This window comes from Juglans regia, chromosome 1 (genome assembly GCF_001411555.2).
Source record: "Juglans regia cultivar Chandler chromosome 1, Walnut 2.0, whole genome shotgun sequence".
NCBI classification, from domain to species: Eukaryota; Viridiplantae; Streptophyta; class Magnoliopsida; order Fagales; family Juglandaceae; genus Juglans; species Juglans regia.
In genome coordinates, this window is record NC_049901.1 from 3,818,148 (window position 1) to 3,837,588 (window position 19,441).

The 19,441-nt window shown below is 33.7% G+C and overlaps 1 protein-coding gene across 2 annotated transcripts; it reads left to right on the plus strand.

Moving 5' to 3' along the window:
- Window positions 1-9,101: 9,101 nt before the first annotated feature.
- On the plus strand, window positions 9,102-19,261 carry LOC108982495 (golgin candidate 6). Of its 2 annotated transcripts, XM_018953892.2 has the most exons (20): window positions 9,102-9,453; window positions 10,248-10,300; window positions 10,868-10,920; window positions 11,621-11,748; window positions 11,832-11,884; window positions 13,007-13,153; window positions 13,286-13,359; window positions 13,459-13,528; window positions 13,793-13,846; window positions 13,951-14,046; window positions 14,639-14,689; window positions 14,779-14,865; window positions 14,977-15,090; window positions 15,183-15,254; window positions 15,834-16,019; window positions 16,195-16,298; window positions 16,476-16,524; window positions 16,710-16,775; window positions 17,265-18,032; window positions 18,485-19,261. In XM_018953892.2, the coding sequence occupies exons 2-20, from the start codon at window positions 10,277-10,279 to the stop codon at window positions 19,034-19,036; spliced, it is 2,748 nt and encodes a 915-aa protein (XP_018809437.2). In that variant the 5' UTR covers window positions 9,102-9,453; window positions 10,248-10,276; the 3' UTR covers window positions 19,037-19,261. The 2 variants fall into 2 exon arrangements, with proteins under 2 accessions (XP_018809437.2, XP_035549655.1); XM_035693762.1 differs by lacking the exons at window positions 9,102-9,453; window positions 10,248-10,300; window positions 10,868-10,920; ... (1 more) ...; window positions 11,832-11,884; window positions 13,007-13,153 and having other exon boundaries at window positions 13,466-13,528.
- The last annotated feature ends 180 nt before the right edge of the window (window positions 19,262-19,441 follow it).

The following is a 19,441-nucleotide window of genomic DNA, read 5'->3' on the forward strand; positions in this document are numbered from 1 at the left end:
TGTATGAGGATTATGAATAGAATTTTTCATCCATAAAATATGAATAATAATATCGAAAAATAATAATAATAATTCGTGCAAACAATCCGAATAAATATCAGCACTCATGAATTATACAAATCGTGATAGGATCAATTTGCAATAAAAAGACAACGACAATGATAATGATACATTTTTATCTTATTTATTATTGATTTACTATCCAATTATTTTTTATCATTTTGCTATTTGAATATGAATTAAAAATCTTAAATATGACATATTTACTTAATTTATAAGAAAATAAATTCAATCAACTCACGTAATCATATAAATTAATTAAAAAATAATTTTATTTTATAAAAATTAACCTTCTTTTGCTCTTTTTTTTTATTTAGATTATGCAAGAATCTCATGTATTGAATTTTTAATCAAGATTTAAAGAGTAAAATAATAATAATAATAATAAAATAATAATAAAAGAAGTATAAAGTTGTCAATACCCAAAAAACAATACAAACTCGTTATCACCCCAAGCATCGAGCTGAAAACGCTTTGTACGCCCACCAATTAGGATGCCTCATGCCTCTCCTACTCCATCACAACCAACACAATCAAATCAAGGTGTTAATTGTATATTAAAAAACATTATAGACAGTTATCAAAAAAAAAAAAAATTATAAACACAAAAAAAAATCTCATAAAAAAGTCATACACATTGATGTGGGTCACGTCTATACCCTTTTTTTTTTTCTCTATTTTTCTCCCCTCCCCCAAGCTACCACCCCTGCCCTCTACCTGTGTCATCTCTCTACGTCGGCCATGGTGGTAGAGGACCATCTCAGGATAGGCAGAAGACACCAAAGGTCCAGTGGCACCACCGGCATGGAGCTCATGGGCCCATGGCAGCTTGCCATGCACGTCGGTGGCCGGGGACCACATTACGCATTCCGTGTGTGTGGTCGACTGTGTGCCACCAAGTGGCTAAGGTGGTGGGATCAAAGTCGATGGCTTGTTCTTTGGCCTTCTGTGGTGGTTATGAGAAACTCCAGGAGGGCAGACAATGCCAACGATGAGGGAAATAGAGGAGAGAGAGAGATAGAACAAAAAAAATGTAGTGTGCCACATCAGTGTGTAATATCTCTTTGTATGATTCATTTGTGTCTCTAACAGCTCTCTTATATTTTAGATTAATACAATATATATATATATATATACACACAAGTACCCCATCATTTTCAAGAATAATACTACTATACATTCTCAATTTATTTCTTTATTTTTACTGCTCATATATTTTTTTTAAATGATTAAGAAAATAACTTTTAATGTATTTATATTTTTGTATTTTTTAAAAATATTTAAAAAAATATTTGAAATAAAAAAATATATAATTTACAATAAGGCACACAGAGTGGACAGCTACATACTGCAGAGTAGGACCTCTCTATTCTCAATAGGATAATGCTGGAGTTCCCGCTGAAGCTCTAGTGTATTTTATCATGTGTATTTTTTAATTTTTTTTTATATAGATGTTTTTAATGATTTTAAATATTTTTAAAAAATAAAAAAATTTATAATATTATTAAATAATACTTGCTTAATCACGAAGTAAAATATAAAATATTTTTTATGATTTTTTATTTTACTTCGTGATTAAGGAAGTATTTTTTTAATAACTTTTTTTTACTTCTTAATTAAAAAAGTATTTTTAATGATGTTCTAAATTTATTTTATTTTTTAAAAAATATTAAAAAATATTATATAAAAAATAACTTAAAAAAAACACATACAATATATGCCTACAGCCCCCAGCGGGAGCTCCGGGGAGCTGTAGCACGATCCATTCTCAATAATACTTTTGTCATGCGGTAGAACACTGGACGGCTTGACCTCTACGTCAACGCTTGCTCGTGGCCAATGGGCTAGCTCTTTCAAATTTCTTCAATGTGTCCCCCTTTCGTGACTTGCTCTGCGTCTCTACCAGTCATTCACCGCGGCAATCAAAGTTATCAAACATTATCTCATTTTACAAAATCTTTGAAATCTTATTTTATTTTATTTTATTTTATTTTATATCTTCTTATCTCACCATCTAAATATTATTTCAATATAAATATTTTTTAATTTTAATTTTTTTATCTAATCATTACAATTTTTAAATAAAACATAAAAAATTCAATTTTTTTAAATTTTTAAATAAAAATAATATTACAAACTTATAGGCCAACCCCCTTTAAACTTTAAAAATTTATAAAAAAAAACAATGATGAATCCCAAGTGCATAGAAATTGGAAAATATATAGCTGTCAAGTGTCATGTAAGTATCGATGTCAAGGTTTTATTCTGATTTTGAATAATAAACACAATTTGAGATCAAAATTGAAATCGATTGATTATATAGTTGAGATCACATATTTTATTGAGAGTTGAATAAAATATTATTATAATATTATTTATATTTTTAAATTTTTAAAAAATTAAATTATTTATTATATTTTATATAAAAATTAAAAATAATTATAATAATTATTAAAAATAAAATAATTTAATTTTTTATAATCAAACCAACCTTAAAAATCAGAAAGCTAAGTTTAGTAATAGGCAACCGGATCGAAGAGAATCTCTCTCACGAACATCGACGGAGAATGGTTTTATTATACGTAGCTTCCAAGAAAGTTCAATTGCGATGCGACCGTGTGTTTTTTGAGGCCAAGCTTAGACGGAACCTTGGAAAAGTATATTCTTGGATCGGATAGGCAGAACCTGGAGCCAAAAGACAAAAAACTGCAAGCCTGTTTGTCTCTTACATAATAGGGATGGTTCCGCTAGCCAACATTAATGATTTATTCCCACTCTCTTTCTTTCCTTTTTTTCTTGGCCTTATCTTAATTAAGCTTAGGCATAATTCCTAAAATAATTTGGTCGTTTATGAAAATATCATCTGTGCATAGTAAAATATGTTGACAATGAATGATAAATTGTATTTATAATTTTAGAACGTGGAGTCGCATATTTACTTTAAAAAAGTAAATCTTAGACTCATATGAAAAAATTAATTTTTTAATAACGGTCTTCATTTTTTTTAAGAAATGACTACGTGTGCAGTCTCATTAATAAATAAAAATAAAAGAAAAAAAATTATCATTTTAAAAAATATATTATTTTAATTTTAATTTTTTTTAAAATATAACTGTATGAAGTTGTATGAGCAGTTTCTAAATAGAGATTGTACGTAGACCGACTCTTTTTCAAGTAAAATATGTGAAGACTGCACATTTCAAGATTATATATATCATTACCGATGATGAATATACAATGGCCTTTCAAAATTAGTGAAGAGAAATTCAGTTTTTCTATTTCCTTTTTTTAATAAATTTTAATTTTTTAGTACCAAAAGTTTTGCTCACTTTAAAAAATATGAAAACTCGTAGAATAATATTATTAAATAATTAAATTCACTCTTTTTTATTAGCCTGAATTGTGGGACACAATTGTCTCAACCATCTCTAAGGCATCTTCAGAAAATATAAATGATATTAATAATGGCATGGGTTGCATTTAAAATTGGATAGGTAATTTGTTAGTCAGATTTTTTAAAAGAGTAGTGTTACTCATCATCTTGTGATATGTTATTAGATGATTGAAAATTATTTATTATATTTTACTTATAAACATACCATTTAATGCCACATCATGAAATAATAGAAGGAAGATAAAAGTTAGAACTTGAAATGATAAATAAATTTTTTAAAAAATCTCACCTACATAGCTCAGCCTCTACCCTAAAAGTTTATCGGATTATCTCAACACTTTTTAGCAATTTTCTTAAAAATCCTTCGTAGTTTCCTACAAAACAAAATATATGTGGATCATCCTAATTAACTTAGGATATTTATTTACTAAAATACAATTTATTTATTTATTTTTGTTTACAGATCCATGCATCCCAATGCAGTTCACATAGATACATGGGGTCTCCTACAGAAGAATGTTACGTACACATGATTGAGAACATTAAAGTCAAAACAAATTAAGGATGGGACAAGTGAACCCTTCCAAATTGGTGGCTGACAATGATGGTCAAATTACTGTTTAGATATTGAGTAAAAATGATATGAATTATAATAAAAGATAAGTTAAAAATTAAATATAATATTATTATTTTAAAATTATAAAAATTAAATTATTTATCATATTTTATATAGAAATTTAGAAAAAATTATAATAATAAAATAAAATAAAATACTTTCACTATCCACTATCTAAACGGGCCTATTAGTCTCGTTTGGATTGAGAAAACATCTCAACTCATGTCATCTCATCATTATAATTTTTTTAAATTTTCATGTAAAATATAATAAACAATTCAATTTTTTTAAATCTTAATTCAATTTTTTTAAATTTTAAAATAATAATAATATTATAAAATAATATTTTATTTAATTTTTAATTTTTATTTAAAACTATATCATTTTTTCGCATTACCCAAACGGCTTATTCAATGCAATTTAAATAATAATAAATCTTCTACTGTGTGAAGAAGCCCAAACACACCTAACGTGCTGGGGTGAAAAATAAAAAAATAAAAAAATATGAAGGGTGTGCTGCGGCTTCCGACTGATGCGCAGCAAGGCCCTTTAAATAATGAGAAAGCTGAAAAAAAAAACCCTAGTTGTAGGTGAGTCTGTGATACTCCAACGTAGACCAATTTTCGTCATAAGCAACCTTTTTATAGTCTAGTTTTTCCACATTTCGATTGTCTACAGCATATTCCATCCCACGTTTTCGTTCAACCAATTGCAAGAAACCAAATTATTAGGTTAAGTTTAAATATTGAATTAAATTGAACTGAGTTGAGTTGAATTGATAGAATAATATTATAATATTATTTTTAATATTATTATTATTTTGATATTTAAAAAGATTGAATTTTTTATTATATTTTATGATAAAATTTAAAAAAATTGTAATGATGAATTGAGATGAGTTGAGAGAGATTTAGTAACCAAACGAAACACGCCCCGATAAAGGCCTCCTATGAGCCCATGTAATATGTATGGGGTTTGCATTAAGGGTCTTAAAAATATTTAAATAGTTTAAAAAAAGTATTTAATGATAAAATTATATTATTTCAGTGTTACATATTAAAATATTTTTTAATTCCAAATAAGTTAACAAGTACGCTTGAGAAAATCGTTACTTCGATATTTTTTTGAATAATGCATAACATAATTCCAATTTTAAAAAAGATCGTCAATTGACAAAAATATCTATATAATTTTAATTAAAACTTTCAAATTATCAATTATATGATCATAAAAAAAATTTCACTAATTAGCGTTGCACCACACACCTATTAAGGGAAAAAATAAAAATTCACGTCAGTACGTGTGCGGGTAGAGCTATTGAATAGAAGAACTGATGATCATACTTTCTAAAAAATCAAATGGTCTTTTATATCATTTATATCTTAAAAACAACTTTTTTAATTTGTTACTAAACAAACGTAACATATTTAAAAATATTTAGAAATATACTTATCAAACCATAAATAATTTTTTTAATAATAAAACTTAGTAGAGAGGATGAAATATCCATTGCCCAATATGATCTTCCACACCCAGCCAAAGGGTGAGGTTCTCATCAAAAGGGAAGTGAGAGGGGAGTAAAGGATGGGACAAAGGTTGGAGAAAAGAAATGGTGTCTCGAATAAAATATGAGATGTGACATAAAGAATATGAGATGTGATATAAAAGAACGATGGGCAAAAGATAAAGGGGAAGAGACTAGACAACTTCGGGGGACTCCCAGACTCATACTTCAACTTCTTCTTCGATTTTTTCAACCTGGCGACAAGAACTCCAAATATAGCATTTACTTCATAAAATAATATATAGACTTCCATTATATAGCGAGAATGAGAGACCCAAATAGATTGTAAAACAATTATATTATAGTAAATTTATCCTCAAAATGACTCTGTGGACGTAGTCATTATGCCAAACTACATAAATTTATGTATCTGTATCTCTTTTGTTTTTCTGTATTTATTTCCTATTCGTTGATATGGATATATGTAAGGATGTCGTATAACCACATCGGACTGTCGCCGATGGCTCCAAACTACACTGATCAAGACCTGAATCATCGTAGCAAGCTGGAAATGACTTTTTCTCCCCCTTCCAATATGTTGTGCGATTTTTCAACGTTAACACTTAATATTTAGACTCTAAATTATAAATATTAAAACTAAAAGCTATATTACCCATCTCAAACGTACACTAAGCTCTCTAACAATCATAATTGATTATACATCTTTTGCATAACGGCCCATAACTGTGGCCTAGCAACACGTCCATTGCTTTCGGCTTCTTAAAAAATATATATTGGGTATTTTAACAAAGAAATTGCTAATCAGTTTTTATTACCTCATTTGAATACTATGAGTGGAATGTGATGCATTTTAATCTAAAAAATATCCCTAATGAATTTCAAAATATTATGAATGATATATTCAATTCATTCACCTATTTTACCATTGTTTCTATTGATGATGTTCTCATATTTTTAAAATCTATTAATGAACACCGAAAACATTTGCAATCGTTTCTAGATATTATGTGACTAAATGGTCTTATTGTTTCTTGATAAAACCCAACTACTAAAATCCATATGTTATTCTTAAAAAATTAGATTCATTGGTTATAAAATTTTCGAAAGCAAAATTAGATCCATTAACAAGACTATTAAATTTGCTGACAATTTCTTAGATGTTATTACTGATAAAACCTAATTGTAGAGATTATTTAGTTATCGCAATTATGTTACCAAATTCTACAAAGATATGAGGAAATAATGCCGCCCACTATTTGAAAGGCTACATAACAATCCTCGTACTTGGTCTAAAATCCATATTACTCTTGTTAAACAAATCAAGACACACATTAAAACTCTTTTGTGTCACGGTATCCTTATTATTGGTTCTTTTAAAATTGCTCAAACAGATGATTCTAACATTGGTTACGACAGCATTCTGAAACAAATCGTTTCACCAGACTCGTCCGAACAAATCATTTGCTTCTATTCCGGAGTCTGGAATACTGTATAACATAATTATAGTACTATTGATAAATAAATCTTATATATAGTACTATGTATTTTTAAATTTCAAAATAATTTGTTAAACAAAAAATTGTTACTACGCATTGATTGCAAGAGTGCTAAATATGTTTTAGAAAAAGATGTTGAAAACATTACATCAAAACATATTTTTGCTCGATGACAAGCTATTTTAACTATATTTGATTTTGATATTGAATTTATCAAAGGTTTTGACAATTCTTTTCATGATTTCCTTACCTATAAATTCTTACAATAACCATAAGCAAAAAGAAAGCCAATTAGGGAAAACAGGTTGTTGTTCCTTCCCAATTCCTGATACTAAGCTCATTAAAAACGAGCCTGCTTTTTCCTCTGGGAATTGCTAACAGATTTACCAAGAAGATTTTCTGTTGATATATAGAAATGTTCGTGAACATTTAAAACATGAGAAATTCTATTTGCAGTCCTCAAGTGAGGACTGCATGTGCAGTCACATTATTAAATGAGAGAAAACATCATTTTAGGAGGGATAATTTTGTAATTTTAAAAAATTTTAAAGTTAAAATAGCCTAAACTTATATTGCAGTCCCTAAATGAAAACTGTACCTAGCATTTATCTTAAAACATACTAGGTATTTTATTTAATGATCTTCTTTGTTCAATAATTTGAAATGTTCAATAATCTTATTTGTTTCATTTAAAACATCTGTCTCCTTGGACTCGATACTGGGTATTTTAAGGGGAGAGACTGTTACCTCCGATCCCTTATGTCACCCTGTCCTATTATTGAACACTTGTCTCCATCTCCTGAGCTGCAACTTAAAACAATCTAAACTAAGCTAATTAAAGCCATAAAGAATAAATTAACTGCATGTCGTAAAGGGGTATGTATTACAATAACACAACATACTGTTCAAGGGACAAGAAGAAAGCTTTCGTTTTCTTTTTCAACTTTGTAAATAAATAAGATGAATAAAGTTTTTTCTTTTCCCGTTTGTCCTGCATTATTGTTTTGATCCCTTTCATGGTCTTCAACTCATGTACTCGAATTCAAAAGGAGTTGGGACAGTTGGAATTTATTATAGAGTGTAGTTTGGGCTATTACTTTGTTGAAGTACTAGTCTTCATTTGACTACTAACCTGGTCCATACGGTTTGATATTAATCATGTTATATATTATATTCTTATCGCTCTCGTATCATTGCGTTGATCTTATCTGATCATATCGTATATTAATTTTTTGGATGAGTTATGGTATCTATAAGTTTAGTATGCAACACATCACTTGTTGTAAGACCCATTACAATAATAATAATAAATATCCAAATACTATTTATTAATTGTGCAGCACATCTCCACATGATTCTCCACTTAATTGGCATCTCGATATGTCAAAAGGAAAAATATTGGGAGTAGCCACTTTTAGGAGCAGTCACTTTTACACACCTTACATGGTATCATCCAAACCATACATTTCTCAAATTCGAAATTACTACCTGACAGAGAGAGAGTTGATAAGAGAGAGAGCGGAGACGAGAGAGAGAGAGCATGCGAGTCAAGGAGAGAGAGAGAGAGATGACGATGTGAGAGAGCTGATGAGAGAAATGCTGGAGAGAGAGAGAGAGAGAGGGATAGAAACCGTCTGATGTGTTTTGTACAATAAAAAAAAAGATTAAAAACAGTCACGTAGTGTACGCAATATATGCACGGCTACCGTGACAACTATATAGCAATTCTTGTGTCAAAATATAGACTTGCAAATATATTTTTTCTTTGATTAGGTCTTTAAAGAGAAATGAAGAGAGTGGTTGGGCTTCTTCTGTACTTTTCATTTTGCCCAGCCCTACATGCTGCTAATCAGGCTTTTTTCACTCCAAGTGGCTCGATCAATATATAGAGCAGCCCACACTCATTTTGGACCATCTGGATCTATCCAAAGATTGGTTGGGCTCCGAGACCGATTCCTCGTGCCGAAGGACCGAAGGTTTTCCATCTCTTGGTTAGGGTTTGCGGTTCCTTACCAGTGATCGCCACGTTATTTTTTTTTTAAATTTTTATTTTATTTTTGATAATTTTCTCGAGCTCCATAGATTCGTGTTTGGGGTCAATACTGAGTTTGCCAACTGAAATAAAACTCTTTATTCGAAACCCCGGGAAAATAAGGGCACAGCGAGATCGGTACGCTTCTTTTGATCAACTTAATCGATCATCTCGCCATCCCAATCAAGTAATTTCGCGCCTCTCCCTGATTCTCCCTCTCTTCTTTCTCTCCTCTACCCTTTTCCCTTTCTCTCCTCTCTCCCCCGCGCCCTATGCTCTTTCTCCTCTCCGGCAAGTGCTTTGGAACAAACCGAAGCAACGAACTCGACTGTAAGTTTGTTTAATTTATTATGTAATCTGGATTTAGGGTCGGTGGCTGGGTCCATTTATTTAGGTCATATGCATTCTGGATTTAGGGACAATTTATTTGGTAATAATCCGTGGTTTCAACTTTAATTAGGTTTCTTCCATGGTTTCAATCTTCCATGCTGTGTATGGGGTGCAAAATGGTTATGGTTTATAAAATGTGGTGCAGGGCTACACAGTTATGGTTATAATGCGATCTGTAGATTTTAATTTCTATTCATGGTGCTTTTTCTAGTACAGACAGACAAATTTATCTTTTCGCGTTAATCGAATCTATTGTCGACCTTGAAGAGTTTTTGTAGTTGAGGTTAAGGTTTAGTTGAGTTGAGTCATATAGATAACATTGTATTAACTCAATGTGATTATGATAATCAAAACTATAACTGAACCCCCGGGGGGGGGGGGGTCAGTAGGGACGGTGGGCGCAGGCTCTTTTTTGCACAGAGAGAGAGAGAGAGAGAGGGAGAGGGATGGTGGAAGGGGGGTGGGGGCACAGTGTTTCAAAGGACAAGTTTTTTTCAGAGAGAGAGAGAGAGAGAGAGAGAAAGACCAGAGGAGGCCGACGGGGGTGGGGGCACAGGAGAGATCTCGGGCACATGAGGGGAATACAAAATTGTGATCTGCTACATGCCGGTCTTTTCTCAATATTACTGAAAGTCATACGTGGCAGCTGCTTATTTGCTGGTGTAAAATAACATTTGACACCTGACCGGCCCCAAGCGTCTCTCTTGATGAAATTCTTCTTGGCATTATTTCAGGATTTATTGCAATTTGGTGACCGAGGAAGATGGATTTGGTCTCTGGCTACAAGGTCATCTCACTCTCTCGCTCTCTTTATATTTTTTTTTGTTTTAAATTTTTGTAGACTATGCATTATCAAATTTCAATGCCTAAATTTGTAATGCATGCTCTCATAGCTGTACATGTTAATATATCGACAAAGTACTTATTGCCAATTAGGTGTGTTGACCATACATTTTCGTATTTTCCTTTGTGCTACTGTATTTTAGCCCTATCACATTTTTTTTTGTGAGATTTTAGAATCTCCAATAGTGCATATTCAAAGTTAATGTAAAATGTGAATTTGAATTGGAAGCTCATGTTTGCATACCATGATTACTGGTCACATAGCGTGACTGAATTTCTCTGGCAATCATGAGCAGCATGCTTTTCATTTTCCCTTCCAGAGATGTAATAAGTTAATTGATTGTTGAGTTGCTCTCTCAATTGTAGGATTTATGGTATTTCAGTTCAGGCAAAGAATAGTTTTTTTCGTTCTTAGCTGGTTTTTTCTTTTTTGATTATATTCATATGTCAATGGTAGTCATGCTTTTATTCTATATACTCATATGTAATTAAGCAACAAATTGTTGTGCAGGGGGTTGTTGGGCTTGTTTTTGGCAATGAGAATTCTGCTTCAAACGAAGACAGGTAAGTTTCTCTCCACGAGGATGATATTTATGAGTTCAAGCTTATTGTATTTGACTCAGTTATGATATGCCTTCTCAAAACAGACTGCAGATAAAATTATACTCTTGTATTGCTGTTGGTGCTTTATTAGAGTTTTTGGAGCTATGGTCTGTGTAATGTGATAGATGTTGGTAACTAATGTATTATCTCATTGGAATAGGTGATTAATGTAGAAATACGTTGGTTTTGGTTAGTAATTTTCAAGAAATATTGCCTGTCTTGTTCTGTAGTTGCCACCTTTTGCCTTTCTTTCAACCAAATTTTTTACATTTTGAATATTTGACAATGCTATTTGCTTCCTTAGTTACAAGTCATCTTTTATTTTCCATAACTCCTATGGGTTGACTCAAGTGGTAGGGGCCTTGGTCTTGGTGGTATGCTCCATCCAGGTCTAAGGTTTGAATCCTCTTGGGTGCAAATAATTTCTAGGGGCCATCGGACTGGGGAGTTTCCCGTTGAATAACCCGAGGTGTACATGCAGAAAACTCCTTGCTGAGGGCATGTGCACCCCCAAGATTAGTTGGGTCTTTGTTCTCAAACACCTGGTGCCAATAAATAAAGAATTTGGACTGCGTATCCTTTTGTCATCAACATGCAGTATTATGTTCTGGAGAAGTATTTGATTCATGTAATCAATCCGCTGTTTGCTTTGTATTAATAGCTATGTTGAGCGCTTGCTCAACCGTATAAGCAATGGTAAACTGGCGGAGGACAGGAGGAGTGCTATGACCGAGCTTCAGTCTGTTGTAGCAGAAAGTCCAGCTGCCCAGCTTGCATTTGGTGCAATGGGTGAATGATTCTCCTTTTTGACGAAGTGAATTAGTCTTTGTATAATGATATCACTGTATAATGTATTTTGTCTACTTTTTCAGGCTTCCCTGTAATTATGGCAGTCTTAAAGGAAGAACGCGATGATGTTGAAATGGTGACAGACCTTTCTTTCCTTTATGTCATGTTTTGCCTGTTCTCAGTCCAATTTCATCACTCAAAAAAGTAATTACCAAGTTCTCCATTTAAGAGAGAATGAACTGATTTACTTATAAAAAATAAAAGAGAGAATGAACTGACTGTGACTTCCAGTTGTCTGCAGCTTGATGATTCGAGTAAGGGTTTTTAGGTAGTGGAGAAACAGTTATGACATTTTCTTAAGTATTGGCAATTTGGCAGTCCTATTAGCTTAAACGTTTTATGTTTTATTGGTTACATTCAACAGTTATGTAAACACATTGGTCTTATCCATATTTATTTTTGTAGATTCTATTTCCTTTATTTAGGCTAAGCCGTTTTTCTGGAGTTGGATCCCTAAATTCTATTATTTTATTGGAGCTACTGCTTATGACCATGATGGAGTAATTGCACAGATTTGGCTCTGGCCTGGTTTTGCAGAAAATATGCTTGATTATAATTTCAGAATCTCTTTTTGAAGGACTCCACAGTCTACTTACCATATAAAAATTGAGGATTTAGGTGTATTCAGATCATGGAGATGGTTCTCCAGATGTTGTGATGGAGAACCAGATTTTCTGCTAATGCTAAGGCTCTTTTATGCGTGCATTGGAAACTGATTATGTGGGGCACAAAAATCTTATTCGTTATTTTTTACATGTAATAATTTTTTATAAAATGGGCAATAAGTGCTGCGATCCTAGTACACGGGATGTGTACAAACCTAAAAGCAAAACTAACATCTCAGATTCAAAACTTAAAATAGCTCCAAACAGATTCGGAGTACCTTTTTTTTGTTACTGTTGATGAAAAATAATTCACTATTATTACAGTGCATTCATGCAGCAAGATTCAGATTGAATGGACATAGAGGGAACGGGGTCTAGTTCAGTATTATTCCAATGGTTACCTACTTGGTCTGGAAGATTGATTGTTATACTGTATTCTCTCTTCCCTTGGTTTTATGAACATTTCATTCTGAAAAAACACTATATAACAAAATGATATTTAGTTTTATTATGTCTAAAAACTGAGTATGAAAATGACTTGCCAAAAAAAAAAACTGAGTATGACAATGATTTCACCCATTCCATTTGTGCAGGTTCGAGGTGCTCTAGAAACTCTTGTAGGTGCCCTGACTCCTATTGAGCATGCAAAAGGGTCAAAGAATGAGGTTCAACCAGCTTTAATGAATACTGATTTGCTTTCCAGAGAAGCGGATAGCATTTCTCTTCTTCTAAGTTTGTTGGTGAGATCTCTTCACTTACATGTTGGATCATCATGAATATGTGGTTAATGTCCTCCTCTGTTTATGTTATTTTTTGCTTGGTTTATGCGTAAAGCTGTATGATCTTTTTCATTTCTCTTGGTGTTTTGGCAGTCGGAGGAGGATTTCTATGTGCGATATTATACTCTTCAACTTTTGACAGCACTCCTCACAAATTCTACCAATAGGTATTAGTTTTGTAGTTACTATCTTGCTTTTGTGCCTCAACTTTTTTTTTTATTCTTTCGAGTTTTGCTGGGAAGAATCTGTTCTGATTTCATCTTCAGGCTACAGGAAGCCATTCTTACCATTCCACGCGGTATAACTCGGCTGATGGATATGCTAATGGATCGTGAGGTACAAGCTTGTTTGTGACATCTTGCTTCTATTTTTTCATAATTTTACAACTTAACTTTATCATGGGCATATTTCTCTACAACAGAAGCTTTTAAATGTGATCTCGTTTTATTAGAAAAATTGAATTCTGCATATAGCCTCTCCATGGTGATTGTGGTTCCTGTTTGGCTTTTGTAATAATATGTGAGAAGGGAACTTTGACTTATACTTAATGTTCCAGTAATCTTCTTGTTCTCTTATTGATAATGATTGTGGTTATTCTAGGTTATTCGAAACGAGGCCTTATTGTTGCTTACTTATTTAACCCGTGAAGCGGAGGTAAGATTTAACTTTCACTTCTTCATTTCATTTTTCTTGTGAATGTGCACTTGCAAAATATTTTTTTATTTTCCTTGCCAAGTAATATGGTTTTGTGATTTTAGGAGATTCAAAAAATTGTGGTCTTTGAAGGTGCATTCGAGAAGATTTTCAGCATCATCAAAGAGGAAGGAGGTTCAGAGGGTGGTGTCGTTGTGCAGGTGATTCATCGTTAGTCATCCTGTAATGAAAGTTTAATCTACTCGTTCTAGCTTGTTTGTAGTTTTCTTTTATTGTAGCCTAAGTTAAGGGCAATTGTTATTCACCACTGTTTTTTTATATTGACACCCACATGCTTTGTATTAAATTTTTTGTGGCCCTCTTATGGATAATGGTGCCCATCTGCCCTGTACCAGTGAAACATTTAGGTGAGGGGAAAACTACAGCGAGAAATATTGTTGATCCATTATCATGATTTTACTTTGTGTGGTTCTACTTGCCCAAATACGCACTTAAACATAGTGAAGGAAGTTTATTCTTTGTATAGAATCTGTCAGAATAAAAGAGCAGTGTTCTCACGTGTTTGTCTTGATACCTGTTTCTGAGGCCTTTTGTCTTTATCAGAACTTGGAAGACAAAGTTATTGTCATGTATCACGGCCTCCTTCTAGATCTCCCTATGTGTCTAGATAATCCTCCATTCAGTTCTATTTTTCTTTACACCAATAAAAAAAATGTTTTATTTTTGTTTACAAACATTTGAGAATTCTATGAATATCTTGGTCACAAAAATTTTATATATGTAACTGTGCAGGACTCTCTTGAATTGTTGAACAATCTTCTCCACAATAATGCATCTAATCAGGTTTGCAGCCTTGGTCATATTAAAATTTATGCATCCAAAAATTTAATGCACGAGGTTCTTTCCTGCTGCTAATATTAAATGTGCTTCAGATACTATTGAGGGAAACTATGGGATTTGACCCCTTATTATCAATTTTGAAGCTACGGGGAAGTACTTACAGTTTCACTCAACAAAAGGTTAGATACTCAAATAATTGTAAAATCTATACCATAGGCCCTTTGAGCATGCTGTCACAGAAGCCTTAATGTTATTTCTTCTTGTCCTGGGAACAAACGCCATGCCAGTAGACAATTATTCTCCTCAGTGCATTAGAGACCATTAATTTGTTAATGGTGGGAGGTCCGGAGGCTGATCCTGGAAAATATGCGAATATGCTGACAAATAAAACCACTCTGGTTCAGGTTCCTTACTAACTTTGCATCTGCTATTAATTAAAGCATTAGAATTATTGCTTTGGTGCTATCATACACTGTATGTTGTGCATTGTTTGTAGAAAAAAATATTGGATCATCTTCTGATGTTGAGTGTTGAAAGCCAGTGGGCACCAGTAGCTGTCCGTTGCATGGTAAGATAATTACATTAAGTAAACGCTTAAGAATCCTATTTTAAAGTTTCAATGCTCTATGCTAATCTTCCAAATTCTTTTGCCAAATGTTTGTGTTTTTTCTTTTTGATGAGGTGCAACCCCTAGGGTTGGCTCAATTGGTCAGGGCCTTGGTCTTTGGGTATGCTCCTTCCAAGTCAAGGGTTCAAACCTTTGGGTGCTAACAATTTCTAGGGGCCATATCCCTTCACCGATAATTTACCTGATCCATGTGATGTGGGCACATTTACACGAGCTGGGGTTTAGCTTGGTAAAAGACATATTGCATTTGCATTGTCTCCAAGTTTCCTCGCCATAAAAAAATAAATGGAAGAATATTGGAGAGGATGTGCATCCAATGGGCCTTTGTTCTGCAGTTTCAGTAGCATAGTGTCAAATATTTCTGTGTTAGGTGGAATATGTATACACCTCCGCGAATCCATTTTGTTTTTTTCTTGCCTTTAACATACAATTGTAACTTTGATAGGCTATGCCCGATTATGAGGGAACTTGAAGGTATATTTGGTTAAGTTGCTTTTCATAGTTTATTCTCTTTTTCAGGCATTACGATGCATTGGTGATCTGATTGCTGGACATCCCAAGAATATTGATGTCCTTGCAAGCAAAGTTCTTGGAGACGAACCTCAAGTAGAACCTGCTATGAATTCAATTCTTCGAATCCTTTTGCGGTCGTCTAGTATGCAAGAGTTTGTTGCAGCGGATTATGTTTTTAAGAACTTTTGTGAGGTTGATGATGTGTATCTGCTCTATTTTTTGCCGTTTTCTGTTTTTTATTCATTTTGGGAATGTTCAATGTGTATTTTATAGACTAAATTGTTTGATAATGTGAATTATTGCTACTTGGCCTTGTATGTTTAAGATTTATTTTAATTTGCTTCTTGCTCCACCACATTTGAATCAGAAAAATGCCGATGGCCAAACAATGTTAGCATCCACATTGATTCCTCAACCACATTCAATGACTCATGATCCCCTTGAGGAGGATGTGAACATGTCATTTGGAAGGTTTGTATATTCTATGTGCATTGAGGACTCCATTTTACTATTGAATACTTCACTCTGAGCGGATCGGGAAATTGAATTACATCCAATGAATTAAAAATAGATCATCACATTCTTTTTCCTTTTTTAGGTGGAAAAAGCTACTTTTGATCAATAACCTAAAGTGTTTTTCTCCTGCAGCATGCTATTGCGCGGCCTTACTGTGAGTGAAAAGGATGGTGATCTTGAGGTAATGTGAAACTTTAGTAATTTAAACACAAGTTTTAAGTAAAAAAGTAGTACCAGCTGAAAGTGTTGGATCATGTCATCTTTACATAAGAAGATTTTGATCTTTTGATGTCTGCCGATGGAACTTAAATTTCTAATTGGGCGCTTGCTTTTTGAAAACTTCCTAGCTGATATTTTGAAATACAGACTTGTTGCAGAGCTGCTAGTGTTCTCTCTCATATATTAAAAGACAATATCCAGTGCAAGGAAAGGGTAAGCAATCGAATTTCCTAGTCCTTTCTGTCTTACCTTGTATCTAGTACAATTATGACCAACATATGTAACTTTTAAATACTCCCCTTGTATATGGGTTGCTCACAGAAATTATAATGATTGGGTTAAAAGTTATATGGAGAATGATTGCATTAGACTGGACGGATTAATCCCAAGAGTGGACAATGTTTCACGTAAACTGTACTGGGATGTTTCATGTATATGGGTTGCTCACAGAAATTATAATGGTCGGGTTAAAAGTTATATGGAGAATGATTGCATTAGACTGGACGGATTAATCCCAAGAGTGGACAATGTTTCACGTAAACTGTACTGGGATGTATTTCCTTTTTATTTTTTAGGCCATTGAAATTTGAAAAAGAGAAGCCTAAAAAGTAAGGGGGAAAAACTTGGTTTTCTTAGTTGGAACTTCTTGGATGGGGAAAATGACTCTCTGTTATTTATCTGATCTTATTAGAGAATTTGCAGGTTTTGCGCATCGAACTTGAGGCACCCATGCCATCCATAGGAGCTTCTGAGCCACTAATGCACCGGATGGTGAAATATATGGTACTCGCCTCCTCCATGAAAAGTAAAGATGGAATCTCAAGTACATCAGGAAATCTGTATGTTCAACCAATTATCTTGAAATTGCTGGTCACCTGGCTAGCTGAATGCCCTAGTGCAGTGCATTGCTTCTTAGATTCACGTCCCCACCTTACATATCTGCTCGAGTTGGTGTCAAATTCCTCTGCTACGGTATGCATAAGGGGTTTGGCAGCATGTCTCTTGGGAGAATGTGTAATTTACAATAAATCCATTGATAATGGAAAGGATGCATTCACAGTAGTTGATACCATAGGCCAGAAACTTGGGCTTACATCATACTTCATGAAGTTTGATGAGATGCAGAAAAGCTTCCTTTTTACCTCTGCAAAGTCAGCCCAGCCTCGCAAACCTTTGACAAGATCTACTGCTGCTAGTATGGCAGAGATTGAAGATGTTGATGAGAGGAATTTGTCTGATCAGAAAGATTTGGACCATCCGATTCTGTCAGCAATCTTTGACGCTCAATTTGTGAACCTTGTTAAGAGTTTGGAAGCAGATATCAGAGAAAGCGTTGTTGAGGTCTATAGTCACCCAAAGAGCAAGGTGGCAGTGGTGCCAGCAGAATTGGAGCAGAGAAGTGGGGAAAGTGATGGGGAGTATATCAAGCGGCTGAAAGCATTTGTGGAGAAGCAGTGCTCCGAGATACAGGTATTGTTGACATGATATTATATTCCTCGATGTTTTTCTTTCGAAAAGCATCATGGATGGATGAAGATGTGATATCATTTGCCTAGTATAGCACTGATTTATGTGTCCCTTCTTATCTATTAAAAAAAAAGTGTATGTCCCTTCTTGGAGTTACAAGAGGTGTTATTGGTCTTCAAAATGTTTAATATGCTGTACTGCTGCTAACAATTTCAACATCTTTATAGGCAATAATTGTAATAATATGCCACTGCATCTTCAACCATATTAATCTTTGCAGTCAACACAAATGACTTGTCGAGTTTGGTGTACAAGAAGAACCGGTGATTACAGGCTCCTGGAATGATTGTAGAATGATTTCATAGAATTTCACTTCAGTATGTATATTTAACAAGTAGAAAATAAATATGGACGGACTTGGTTTTTATCTGCCCTTCTCTTGTTTTCTTTTCCAGGACCTTCTTAGTCGGAATGCACTTTTGGCTGAGGACCTCGCAAAAACAGGTGGAGGTGGTTATTCACAGCCTGAGCAGAGAGCAAGTGGTGCCTTGGATAGAGTCCAGGTGGAGACTCTCCGAAGAGATCTTCAAGAAGCATCTCAACGGTTGGAGATGCTCAAAGCAGAGAAAGCCAATATTGAATCTGAGGCATCCATGTATCAAAATTTAGCTGGGAAGATGGAATCCGATCTGAAGAGCCTATCTGATGCTTATAACAGTCTTGAACAGGCCAACTTCCATCTGGAAAAGGAGGTGAGAGCTATGAAGAGTGGAGAGCCGTCAACGTTTTCAGATGTTGAGGCGATAAGGGCTGAGGCAAGGGAAGAAGCCCAGAAGGAGAGTGAGGCAGAACTGAATGATTTGCTTGTCTGTCTTGGGCAAGAACAGAGCAAGGTTGACAAATTAAGTGCAAGGTTGCTGGAGTTGGGAGAGGACGTTGACAAACTGCTTGAATGTATTGGGGATGAAAGTGGACTGCCTGAAGATGTTGACGAGGAGGAAGATTGATTCTCTCTCTCTCTCTCTCTCTCTCTCTATATATATATATATATATATGGTCATTTCAATTTTCTCCCACCCCCAAGCTTCCTAAAAAATATGCCTTAGTCTCTCATTGTTGTCTTTTGCATAGGTTTGCTTTTGTTTACCCTTTGTTTAATTGTAATTCCTCCTCGAACCATGAACAAAAGACCACCATCTCTTAATGTGTAAATTAATGTTGACTGGCGTTAATTATTTGATCTTCAGGCATTGTTTGGGTGTGTGTTACGATGGGATTTTTTTTTTTTTTTTTAAATTTCTCTTTTTACGGGCAATATGAAAATCATATTGAATAAAATGATAGTACAAACAATGGTGGAGGAAGATCTCAACAAATATCTCAAATTTAGTTAATAAAGAGCAAAAAATAAT

Excerpts from the sequence above, each read along its gene's own strand:
- LOC108982495 (XM_018953892.2), top strand. The coding sequence starts at position 10,277 with ATGGATTTGGTCTCTGGCTACAAG. Across the intron at positions 10,301-10,867 it reads ATTTGGTCTCTGGCTACAAG|GGGGTTGTTGGGCTTGTTTT; the intron begins GTCATCTCACTC and ends ATTGTTGTGCAG. Across the intron at positions 14,690-14,778 it reads ACAATAATGCATCTAATCAG|ATACTATTGAGGGAAACTAT; the intron begins GTTTGCAGCCTT and ends AATGTGCTTCAG.